Source organism: Alligator sinensis, unplaced genomic scaffold, assembly GCF_000455745.1.
Source record: "Alligator sinensis unplaced genomic scaffold, ASM45574v1 scaffold347_1, whole genome shotgun sequence".
NCBI classification, from domain to species: domain Eukaryota; kingdom Metazoa; phylum Chordata; order Crocodylia; family Alligatoridae; genus Alligator; species Alligator sinensis.
The window spans coordinates 1,707,245-1,719,547 of NW_005841922.1; the positions used below are offsets into that span (position 1 = coordinate 1,707,245).

At 42.5% G+C, this 12,303-nt stretch overlaps 1 protein-coding gene across 1 annotated transcript in view; it reads right to left on the reverse strand.

Moving 5' to 3' along the window:
• The window catches only part of CCBE1 (collagen and calcium binding EGF domains 1), a 59,674-nt gene extending 52,732 nt beyond the window's left edge, over window positions 1-6,942 (reverse strand). Inside the window, exon 1 of the mRNA XM_025198480.1 lies at window positions 6,908-6,942. Coding sequence (XP_025054265.1) covers window positions 6,908-6,942 — 35 coding nt within the window. The remainder of the gene's footprint in view (window positions 1-6,907) is intronic.
• Between the last annotated feature and the right edge of the window lie 5,361 nt (window positions 6,943-12,303).

Below are 12,303 nucleotides of genomic sequence, written 5' to 3' on the forward strand. Positions count from 1 at the left end.
GGGGGTCTTTAAGAGGAGGCTTGATGTCTACCTGGCTGGGGTCATTTGAGCCCAGTTTTCTCTCCTGCCCAGGGCAGAGGGTTGGACTTGATGATCTACAAGGTCCCTTCCAACCCTTCTTCTATGAATCTATGGTTGAATGTAGTATCGGACTTAACTGATTTGGCTCAAAACAGTTTATGTAATGTCTGTCCCAGACCCCTTGCTGGTTTAAGATAAACCAGATACCCCCAGCATCCTGGCATGTTCTCTGGGCTGGGCAGGGCTCTCTGCTCCACAGAGAACTGGCCCCTCCCCTCTGCTCCCTGGCCAGAGCTCTGGCAGAGACTGCAGACACAGCAGGGTCTGCCTGGCTTCCCCCTGCCCTACCCCCACCCCCTTGCTGCTTGCTGGACAAGCAGGAATTCCCCCCACCCCCATCTCCCACAGCACAGATCCTAGCCCCTTGCACCCTAGGCATGTGGTATGCTAGCTAATGCTGAGAGGTGTCTCTGTGTGTGCATGTCTCCAATTTCACTGGGACAGGCAGACAGAACAGTGACTGCTTAGGGCTGTTTGGAGCTAATCAACAGGTCTGCTGGTACAGTGTTTAAAAGATTTTGAACTAATGGAGAGAGGCTATTGTTTTGCTAATGAGGTGTTAAACACTGTTATCAGCTTGGTTGCTCGCCTGTCAGTTTGCTGCAGACAGTATAAAGAAGCAGGGAAGGAAATTTTAAAAGTGCAGTATCAACAGATGCATGCCCTGCACCCCACCCCGCTTACCTCAGAGTGCTAGCAGGGGGTTGGAGACTGGCAACACTCCTGCCTTTTAAGCAGCCAGTGGGGAAAAGCCTGGGATGGTGCAGGCAGCCCTCCCCAATCAGAGTGTCCTGACCAGGGCCTGGGAAGGGAAGGAGGGAGGGCTGTCCTAGCACGCCCCAGCTTCTAGCCTGAGCCACTGCAGGCATTTGCCTGAATTTTCTCAGTCCAGAGAGAATGTCTGTCCAGTTACAAACCGACTCAGCCTAGCCAGGTTAAACTAACCTGCAAAGATTTAATCAATTCAGGCTCAGGCTTTCTGAATGTCTGTCCCTAGCCTTGGTGCTCTACAAACAAACTCTCATGACATGTCAAAAGGTGTTTCCACACCTCTGTCACTACAGGGTAAACTAACTGAAGAGGTTGAATCTCAGACACTAGTACATAGCAGATTAAATGTTACATTTCATTTCCAATATAGTAAAGAGATGAGGAGAGATTAATTACATATTTTAGGTAGAGAGATGAGTATACTGCTTAAGATTTTGTAAGTATAGGACATTTAAGTTTAAACATCTTTATAGGGGCTGAAATGTTTGGAGCTGTTAGCTACAAGAAAGTTCTAGGTGCAAGAAAAGCATAAGTGCTTCCTAGACATTACTTAGCAATCATATTTAAATATATGGTTTTATTTTTTCATTTCTATGTTCTGTGATTAACCTCCAAGATTCTCATTAGCATTTCTAGGTGTATATAATGGATAAAGTCCTTTGAGAGACACTAAATGAAGAGGTTGGTTGCTCTTTTAAAATGTTTCCTTTGCTTGTGATTGTCAGAACCATTTAAGCAAAAAAGTCAACTGGCACCCTATTTTCTATAACATTAAATTAAATTTAAAAGTAATCTGATCTGGTTTCAGTGAACTTGTTGATTTTAGAGATAACAGACTCTAGAATGCTTTGTGTAGGGGCTGAAGAAGTCTGGAAAGCTAAGTAATCACTCTTCTGTTTTTTTCCTTAATTGCATAAGTGACCCAGGTGAATGTTAAAGCAATGGCAGTCAATGACACAAAAGCATGCCCTGGCTGACCCACAGTTCATCACAATATATCATTGTGTTGCATTTGAAACCACTATCAGTTGCAAGTGACCATTTAAAACAAACAGTATGTTATTCCAAACTATGTAAAAACAAACTTTGGCTGAACATCTTATGCACTGTCGAAGATTAGCTAGAATATAAATTATTTTTAATGAAGCTTGGACATTCAAAGAGGAAGCTTTGCCTTGTTATGCAAACACTGGTCCTCATTAGACTTCTCTACAAAAACTGCTGTGGAGTTTTATCTTCAAGACAAACAAATGAAGGAGAAAAGTTCAAAGGTGCAGCAGGGAGGCTGTTTGTATGCTTCAGGCCACACTGATGGATCTCTTCAAAAGCACATCCATCTCCTTTCGTCTTGAAGATAAGGTGAGATTGACAGACCAGCCTCCTTGCAGCAAATGTAAAGAGGATCCTAAGCTAGGTATTTACCAGTGAAGGAACAAGGAGCTAGCGGTAGTCAACGTAAATGGGGCCATGTGTATGCTTAAAATCATGCATCAGCACCTCCCAAGTTGGAGTCCTAGTCTCCTAAATCAAATACCTGGCTAAACTATAATTGAATCTAAAGCTAATATATTTCCCCCATGGATCTTTCTTTTAACCAGTTTCCCCACTTGGTTCAATAGCTCCCACCCACTCATGGTGTGCCTCATAATATATTACCTATGCTGAAACAAAGGAGCAGTGACAATTTATGGGACAAGGGTTCCCTTAACATGGGTAAGGGAACAGGCAGATCAGATCTTAGGTACATCTATGTCAGACCTCAGACCACACTGAATCAGACCTCAGGTGCATCTACAGAAGTATCCCATTCACAGCAGTGACTAATGCTTCAGAGAAATGTGCAGGAACACAGCAGTGAACAGATCTGGGATAATCACATCTTGTTCACTAATCTTTAGAGACTGGTTTATGCCCGGAGGCAAAAGGTCTGGTGTTCCTTGCAAAGCATGTGTTGTCACTTAGGGCGCTGACAGACATGCAGCTCCTCACTGTAACTCATGGTACTTTACAGAAAGCGCCATGAGTTATAGCAATCCCCTGACCCAACAGATGTTCACTGCTTGGTGCGGGGGGGAGGGGTGATGGAGCTCCACTTTGGAGCTGATCCAGCAGAGAGAGGTTGCCCTTTGGCCTCTCCCCTAGCCATGCCCTGCTCCCCTCAAACTCTTCCCTGTCCCTAGCTCCCGTGCTGTCCTCAGGATGGGAGGGGAGGGGACTCCACCTGGGGTTTGTCCAGCCTGCACTGAAGGGTGGGGCAGGTGGGTTGGAGCTCTCTCCCCTCCCTTCCACCCCTCCCATCCTGAAGACAGCACCAGGGGCAGGGCTCAGCTGCATCAGCCCAATGCTGCTCCCAGGCAAGGACAAATACAAGTTAATTAAAGCACTCCACTTTGGGAAGCCTTTATCTGAACACTCATTAAATAAGGGTTAATTTGTCTCGCAATCTGGCACTTTTAAAGTACTCTGCAGCCGTGCATTTCAGTCAGGGCACAACAATAGAGCACTTTCAAGGGGCCAATTGTACAACAAACATAACTTCCGTCTGTGCCCTTAATGAAAATACTTATTGGATACTCTGGTTCTTTCTGAATTAGAAGTCCTCAGCCTCAATAACATCCTGAGGCAGTGAGCTCCACAGCCAAACAACAATATATGTGTCCTTTTACCAGTTTGGAATTTCTTACCTTTTAATTTCATTGACTGTCCCCTGGGCCTGGTGGTAAGCAACAGGGATAACTCATGTACCCTGTCTACCTTCTCAGAATTAGCCCTGTTTCCCTTCTGGGCAGCTTTAAGTCCATGTGAAGAAGTGGTGCCAAAGATTTACTGAGTCAAAAGAGCAGGCCCTAGAAGTTACATTTCCCCAACAGGCCTCCTGCAGCCAAATCCCAATTCAGAATTGTACAGTCCTTATTTCTGGATACCAGGTCATTTTGGTACATTGCTTTACAACTCTATGTATGATATGATTTTGCAAAGGGATCTGACAGGTTAGGGTTAAGGAACAGTAAATACATTACTATAGTACCTACTGTCCTGACCATCACAGTACACAGAGAACACCCTTGCATTCTACATTCCTGAAAATAAATTTTTCAAAATCATTGGCAGTTAAGTTGATTATTAACATAGGCATTTTAATGCTAAAACATTTTTAGACATTTTGAACTAGGTTGCTTTTCTAATCAACATTAAAATGATTATCTAATTTTAGATAATGAGACGCAAAGGGGTGGCTAAGTGAACTATTGAATCACTAAACAACTTTCTTCATGATGATTACTAGCAGTTGTACAAAGGAGCACGCTTCAAATACTGTGAGTAGTGTATAACTATGTCAGAATGTAAATCCCTAGTGAATCTGCTGTGGAATTACCTTGCTTCATTATTAGTGAGTTTTGTTTCTGAGCACAATGCTTTTCTCACATGCCACTAAGTAAGAGGGGCTGCTTATCGCAAAATGTTACAACAATTGGCTTCCTGGAAATTTCTCATTTGTGTGTGACCCAACCTGCTGTCTTCACTCTCAGAAAACACTCGGGCCCAGATTTACAAGAGCAATTACGCAGCACAGTACAGCAGATTCCAATGTTTGAAATTTAGCGTATGCCAACATAGTACAATGCCGTGTCCTGCAGAGATAACCCAAAGAGGCTGTGACCATGCTGTTCTTGTAGCAGAATCTACACAGCGCAAATCAGTTCCATGCAGAGCTACCAAAGGTAGTGCTATTTCTGAGAAAAGCCAATTCTGAAAGACTTGATGGTTTTAATAGCTTTCAGTTAACTCAGGCAAACTTCCAAGGACCCTTCTTTGAGCCCTACTGCTGCAGGTTTGATAGTATGAACCAAATAGCCTTTGTTCACCGTCAGCTGAATGCTCAAGGGATAAATGCCAGGGTACATAAATCCAAAGTTTCCTTGAAAACGTACGTCTTTATACATATACTTTTCCTTTAACCATTCAATCACAGGCTAACACACATGCACACAGGTAGGTAACACTTTTCTATTATATTTTCTTGCATTTTTGTACATTACCATTTTGATTTATTTCTACGTTCCTTGATTATCTTCCAAATTAACCAAAAAGATACACCGTGATGCTAAAAACATAGCATTATTCCAAGGTGAAAATCTTTTGTCCCAGGATTCTACAATCATCCATTGTGCTGCTTCCAGTACCTGTTATCTCCAGTATGTGAGATAAAACATGCTAATGCTTTTTCCCTGGAACATTGTATTTTGTGACTGTGACACATTCCAGGGACAAACCTGTCAGGCTGTGTGCTCTTGCTGTCCACCTACTGGCCGAAGAGCAGCAATGCAGGGTGGAAGGGCTACATGTGTAAATGGCTGTGCCGCTCCTCTTTTGATGCAGGTCAGAACCCAGGACAATTGGAACCACCTAAAAGGATACATCTGTTTACGGCTTGACTGAAAAGATAATGAGTTTATACAGGAATTAATTCCCAACTTCTTCATCAGTTTAGGCTATTCCCAGTCCTTCTAGTTTGCTCTCTACTTTTCTTGTTACTATCCAGGGTAGGTTTGACCATCAAGCAAACCTTAGTTTTGGAGACCTTATCCACATCTATATGAGACACTAACTGCACAGTTATTAACGTGCAGTTGTTACTGTGCAGTCATTTAGCAGACGCAATTGCTAAATGGCTGCATGGTAACCAGAGTTACTGCACAGTAGCGTCCCCGAACAGTTTTTTGGTGATACTGACTGTGTAGTAGCTTGTTACCGCTGTGCAGTAGAGTCGCATCATGCTTCATGGCACGTAACACTACTGTGTAATAGTGAGCTACTCCGCAGTAGTAACAAGCTACTGCACAGTCAGTGTCTCATGTAGACGTGGCCCTTAAGACATTAACCATTTACTAGAATCCTAAGATGACCTAAACACTGGCTCAACCAACAAGGCCAACAATGAAACTATGACAGGACAATTAGTTAGAAAAGACAAACAGTGGTCATTTCAAAATTAAAAGATGTCAGAAAAGGCCCAGAGATGCTTTATATTAGCCTCAAATGAACAGTTTAATTGAGGATGTTATGAAGGCTTCTTGCCTACACCAAAAATACAGGTGGCAAAAAAATCCCAACAAAATTCAGAACTAGAACACTGACTATTGAACAACAACAGAATTAAATCAAGATCAAATATCCTGAGATAATAACCAGTTTATCTGAAAATGCTTACCATTTACCAAAACTTTCCAAAAACATTCCTCAGAATAATATAAATCAATATATGGAAAAATTATGGAAAAAATATGGAATCAACACTTCCAGGGGGGAAAAAAAAAAAAAAACTTTCCATGAAAAAATCACTTAGCCCAGTGTTTCACTGAAAAATGATTTGGAGCAAGAATTTAGATCAATTTTTAACTAACAATATCACATCATGAACTTGCATCAACCTGTGCAATATTTCACAGCCCTGAGGTTCAGAGAAGCCCATAAGTAGCTCTGTTGTACTTAGCAGCACAAAGGAGCCTTTGTTATACACATGTAGAAAGTCTGCTTATTGCAACTGTCTGTAGTTGTACTTTGATCTTTCCAAATTTCAGAAATATGCACTGCATAAAAAAATAATACTAGAAAAAGAATTATTTAGCTTGCAAAGAACCAATTAGCCAAGTATAACAATGAACCAACAATTTGCTTTAAAGCACCATTGGGGGTTTTTTAAACTATATAGAAAATCCAGTGAAGCCCAGTTCTGTGTGCCAAAACCTGCATGAAAAAATAAGGCCCATCTGCAGTACAAGTGTGTTAAGGAAATAACTCAGTAGCTGTGGGTAGTTCAGCTATAATTCACACACACAAAGATTTATGAAGTTCTGGATAACATGATCTAAACTGAAGCAATGCATTTTGTTTTTCTTCACTGTTTCTTGGGATACATACCAAAATATTGAGTAATAGAGGACAACAACATCCCTATAGACAGCAGTTCAGTAACTTGCACTTTGCCATGGTTTTGAGACAGAGATCTCTTTCACAGCAAAGAGGTAAACTCCAGCTTTCATGGACATCTTACTTGTAGAGGTAGAAGTTTGATTCTCCCTCTGTCATGCCTCATTTAGTCCCATCTCCCATCATAGATGATAGAAGGACTCCTCCCTCCCCACCTCAATTTTAAAGGCAGCTTTCCCCTTCTGAGGAAGTCTTTTTATTGATTTCAATAAGAATGAATAGTTTGAGAAGTGGCTGATGCCTGGTATTAGCTAGGAAATCTTCATGCCGGCTGTGACCAAGAGGTACATGTATTTTCTTTAGACTAACTGCAAAGTAATATGAGTATTCTGACTGAGTCAACATGAATAGGATCTCCTTTGCCAGCAAAACCAGAGGCGTCCACGATCTGAAAGTAACATGGCTCCGCAAAAGCTTCTTGATTTCTTGAAAATGAGATTTCTAGAGATCAACAGACCATTAAGAGCCCAAATCTAGGGCATGACTCTTACCAGCAATTTCACTCATCAGTTTAACTGAAATGCACATTGCTGCCATCTCTTTAAAAGCAAAACATTTCTGCCTGCTCTTTCATTTAGCTCAAGTGATTAATATTCTTCTCAAGATGCTGTTATGGTGAAGCTCTTGTTAAGGCTAAAATTGGAAAGACTGCTCATTCTCTGTATATGTGCCATGGGCCAGATCCTTGGCTAATGTAACTTCACCTAGCTCCACCAACCATCCTGTTCACTGATCAGCACAGTCCAGAGATGAAGCAGTTTAGCTGGTTTAGCCTGGCCCTAAGCACCTGCCCAGAGCCACACACAGGTTCTCTGTCTCAAGGCTGTGATAAGCCAGTGAGACCGTCTCAGTCCTGAGTTCGATGTGCACTGAACCCAAGTGGTGGTGCGTGCTTCTCAGCAGCATTCCCAGGTTCACCACTGAAGCAGTGCAGACATTCCCTTACATCGAGGTGGGAAAAATCCAGCCCAGGGGCCAAATCCACCCCATGGAGGGGCTATGTCCGGCCTGCAGCAGGTCCCTTGGTCCCACCTGGCTGAGGCACCGCCCAGACATGGCACAATCTGCCACCCCATTGGCAAGCAGTGGGGCTGGGGTGGCTCCGCGGTGGGACTGCCTTAGCAGCTCCTTCAGGCTGCCACTGCCACTGCTCCCAGTGCTGCAGTAAAGGCAGGGACCAGTACGCACAGCCCTGACCCTGCACCAGCTCTGGGCTCACCAGTCTGGGTTGGGCAGTGGCAGCACGGGACAAACTGCAGATCAGCGTGGGTGAAAAGCAACTCCTCCTCTTCACTGGCAATTCCAGGTGTAGCCGCCTGGAGCCCACACAGGGCTGCCTTGCATCTCTGCTGCATCACCGCTGCTTCTGGGCTGCCCCATGTGGCAGCAGTAGCAGCACAGAGCAGACGCAGGGCAGCCCCATAACAGCTCTGGGCAGCTGCACCAGGCAGTGGTGAGGGGGACAGCCTGCTTTTGCCCCACACTGAGCAGAAGTTTCTCTCCCACACCACCACTGATGAGCCTGGGCCTCAGTGCCAGCTCCAGGTTCGCCCGTCCGAGCTGAGCAGCAGCAGCAGCAGTGCCAGGCAGAAACTGTAGCTCAGCACAAGGGAAAGTGGTCCCTCTCTCTTGCCGCTGACAGGCAGTTTTGGTGCAGCTGCCCAGAGCCTGATCACACACAGTCACACACCCCACAAACGCTGCACCCACACACCCACCCACTTGCTTCTTTGGGGAGCCCAGCTCCCTGCTACACACACACACCCCACTACACACAAGCACCCACACAAACACACCACCAATCACCCTCCCACTCTACAGACCTCACAGCCCCCAACAAACCCCATCCACACCCATCCACACAAACCCCCCCATACCCACCCATCCACACCCCCCACAAACCCCATACACACCTATCTATATCCTGCACACCCCACCACACTGCACACAATATACAAGAGTAAGACTTCATTTTGAGCTATTATGCAATCACTTCTATATATACAGCACAAACACAAATCAGGACAAAACTAAATTTTTAATTAAATTAAAATATATTGTTATGGATGTTTGATTTTTAGTATATAATTTGGGTTTGTTTCCAGTTCTAAGATGGCAAACCCTCTTCCCAAAAGGAGTACTTCTACGGGCAAGAGGAGGGATGCCCAGTGGCAAAGGTTAGGGGTGGGACTTCCGGTTCCAAGATGGTGACTAGGTGGAGGGGCATTTGTCAAGGGGTGGGGCTACCCTTGTGGCCCTCAACAGCTCACCCAAACTCATTAAGCAGCCCTCCATCTGAAACAATTGCCCGCCCCTGCCTTATACATTGTTTGGCTGCTGGTTGTTATAAAGTGTTATTAGTTGACTCCACCTCTTTCAGCTATTTGAATTGCCATTTCATCTGGTCCTTTTATGGGCAAAGGGAGGTTTATGGTGCAGAAACAGAAATTGTGTTTCTGCCCTTCCAACTGTACAAATGATGTTTGAAAAATCACAAAATGATGAGTTAATTTTCAGAGCTATTGTAGACCTCGGTGGCTGATACTGGCTGCACAGAGGGACACTGAAATCTTGAAATTGAATCAATTTTTAAAAGATGCATTTAAAAGTAGTATAAAAGCTGAAGTTTCACTAAGATCTAGTAGCAGAGTAGCCAAATATCCTGAGATGAGATAATAACCAGTTTATCTGAAAAATGCCTACCATTTACCAAAACTTTCCAAAAACATTCCTCAGAATAATATAAAGATGAACATGCTGGAAGTCTGAGAATTCACTAAGGCATAAACTTCCTCAAGGAGTGACAAATGAAATGGCAACAGCAATAACCATATATAGTTTGATTACATTCTATCAAGATTCTGTCCAGAAGTGGCTATGCAAAACCAATATGTAGACTTACTCCAAGTATATCGTATATAAGCAACTCCTAAGAAGGTCTGACAATCCTGCTTACCAGAGGGCTGCTGCTTAAATTAATTCTGTACCTCTACCAAAGTGTATATAAGCCATCTGTTTAGAGACCACATGGTTAATAATCAGAACTTGGGTTTTTTTCTCTTCTTTCCCTCCCACCCCCCACTTATTTTCTCATTTACTGTTCTTAGTGCTCATATATTTTATGATTTGACTTTATGCCAGAAAGGAGTGATATGATTACATAAAACTTTGAATAATGTTGTCTGTGAAGATTTCTTATACTTATGTTGTCAGATTTGTCCTCCGCCCCTTTTTAGTAACAGCTTTCTATAATTTGCAGACTTGCATCAAGAAAGTGATTATATTTAGTTGAACTGGTGATGTTGATTTGAATTACCATAAATCATATATATTGTTAGTAGGTGTGAAGTTTGAGGAGAGAGTAAAGGAAATAAATGAATATCTATCAAATACAAAAATGACTCTATTCTTCTTCATGGCATATATCTTCTAACACTACAACATGTGATTTATTCCTTTAAGAGCATCTTCTTTTGCAAAAACACTCTTCCAAATCCAGATACGAGCCCATTTTGGAAATGAACGTAAGAATCTGGGACTTAAAATAAGAAAAGAGGATACAAATCTCTTCCCATCATCTCTGGCTTACAATTCCAAGCCACATTTCTTTCCAGGACTCTGAACAGTGTGCCTTGATGATGGCATGCATTCAACTATTTATCTAAACAAAGGTAAGCCAGAGTACAGAGCTAATCACCTCACATCTGTCCTGTCTCTTGGAATTCTTAACTTTCATGACTCTTCATTTAGTGGTTCCAGCTTCCTACAAAATATGCATGCAAGGCAGAGAGTCATAAATTCCATTCAGCAATGAGAGCAGTGCCAAAGCAGGACCATGAGGAACTCTGGGCTCATTAGCTGGCTGCTGTTCTGTTGCTAGGTCACCAGAGTCAAACAGTAATAAGTTGCTGGCAAGTGGTTAGATTTACTGAATCCAGTCCAGTTTATATAGCGTCTTTCATCAACAAGTTCACAAAATGCTGTATAAGCAGTGTCTAATAAAACCTCTTTTAATAAACAATAACAGGCAACCGCATGGTCTGCGCACGCACGCACACCCAAACATATCAGAGAAATTATACAAGGAATTCAGATTTCTAAAGTTTGGTTTCCATTAAGGCATAAATCTTAGAACATTAACAGACAAGTCAGTAACATTTTCTAAATTCATTGGGGAGGCTGTTGCAAAAGGTCTGATCCTGTTCCCATTAAGGTCAATGGCTGGTTTGCCACTGCCATCCATGGGATTAAAGTTAGACCCAAAGACCAAGAGTCAGGACATTACTGAAGCATGAGCTTAACTTTAAGGATATGCTATTTACTTGAATGAGACTGAAGGGCACACTAGAGTTAGGTAGCTGCTTTAGTACTGATTTGAAAATCCTGAAATCAGGGCTGTAACTTGTGGTAATAAATTGAAGAGCACCTGGTTGAAATCTTGGAACTACAAAACTCTCCCTGATTTCAACAGGTTTGAGATTACACACACACATATACCACCACCACCACTAACCCCCAACTTCAGAAAGCCTTGTTTCAGAAGCAGATATTTGATTTTGACTTGTCAAAGAAAGGTAGAATTTAGGATAGTATCTTGAAAACAAGCCACTGAGCCTGGGCTATCCAAATGACTGCCTGAGGCTCCAGGACTAAGACTGTGGGCACACAATTCTCCTCCTGGGGAAATGACAAAAGAAAGAACACAGAAGGCAGGGTAGGTTTACACCTTAATAGACTAACAAAAGAAAGAACAAAAACACATCATTTTTGTTAATCCCATAGTTTGCTGTATTACTGAAAGGCACTCAGACACTACAGTGATAAGAATAATACTAGAAACAATCATAAATGAGTTTATCATTTCTTCCAAATATTCATCAACACTTAATCAACAACACTGTACAAGAAGTGAATGGGATGAAACAAAAGGAAACAGTGGTCATTTCCGACCCTACTGCACAGTAGCAACAAGCTACTGTGCAGAAGGGGCAGTGTCATGATTAGTGCCTACTGATGCTACATTACCATAGCAACAAGCTACATCACTGTAGCTCATTGCTGTGGCAACGTAGCATCTCATGTAGACATGCCCAGTGAGTTGCAACATTTTTGTTGAACTAACAAACAAGAATTGAATCAATTTTCTAGGAATTCCTTTACTCTTCAGTAACCATCATTTGAGTTAAAATCCCTGTGAGCAAAGCTTCGCCAGTTCAATTTTTAAAATGTATTAGACTGTTTTTCCTTTGTGCCATACTAGAGGTTTCTTTGTTAAGTCATGTCAATCTGTGAGCATGAAAAAACAATATATTTTCAGCATCTACCAAAAACAAACAGCCCCTGCTCTCCACAAAGGCCCAAGAATCAGGACAGCTATGAATCAAAAACCTGTCAGCTGCCCTCGACAATATGCTTTTTGTAAAGTAAATCATGATGGCTACATTGCTAGTCTTCCTTAAA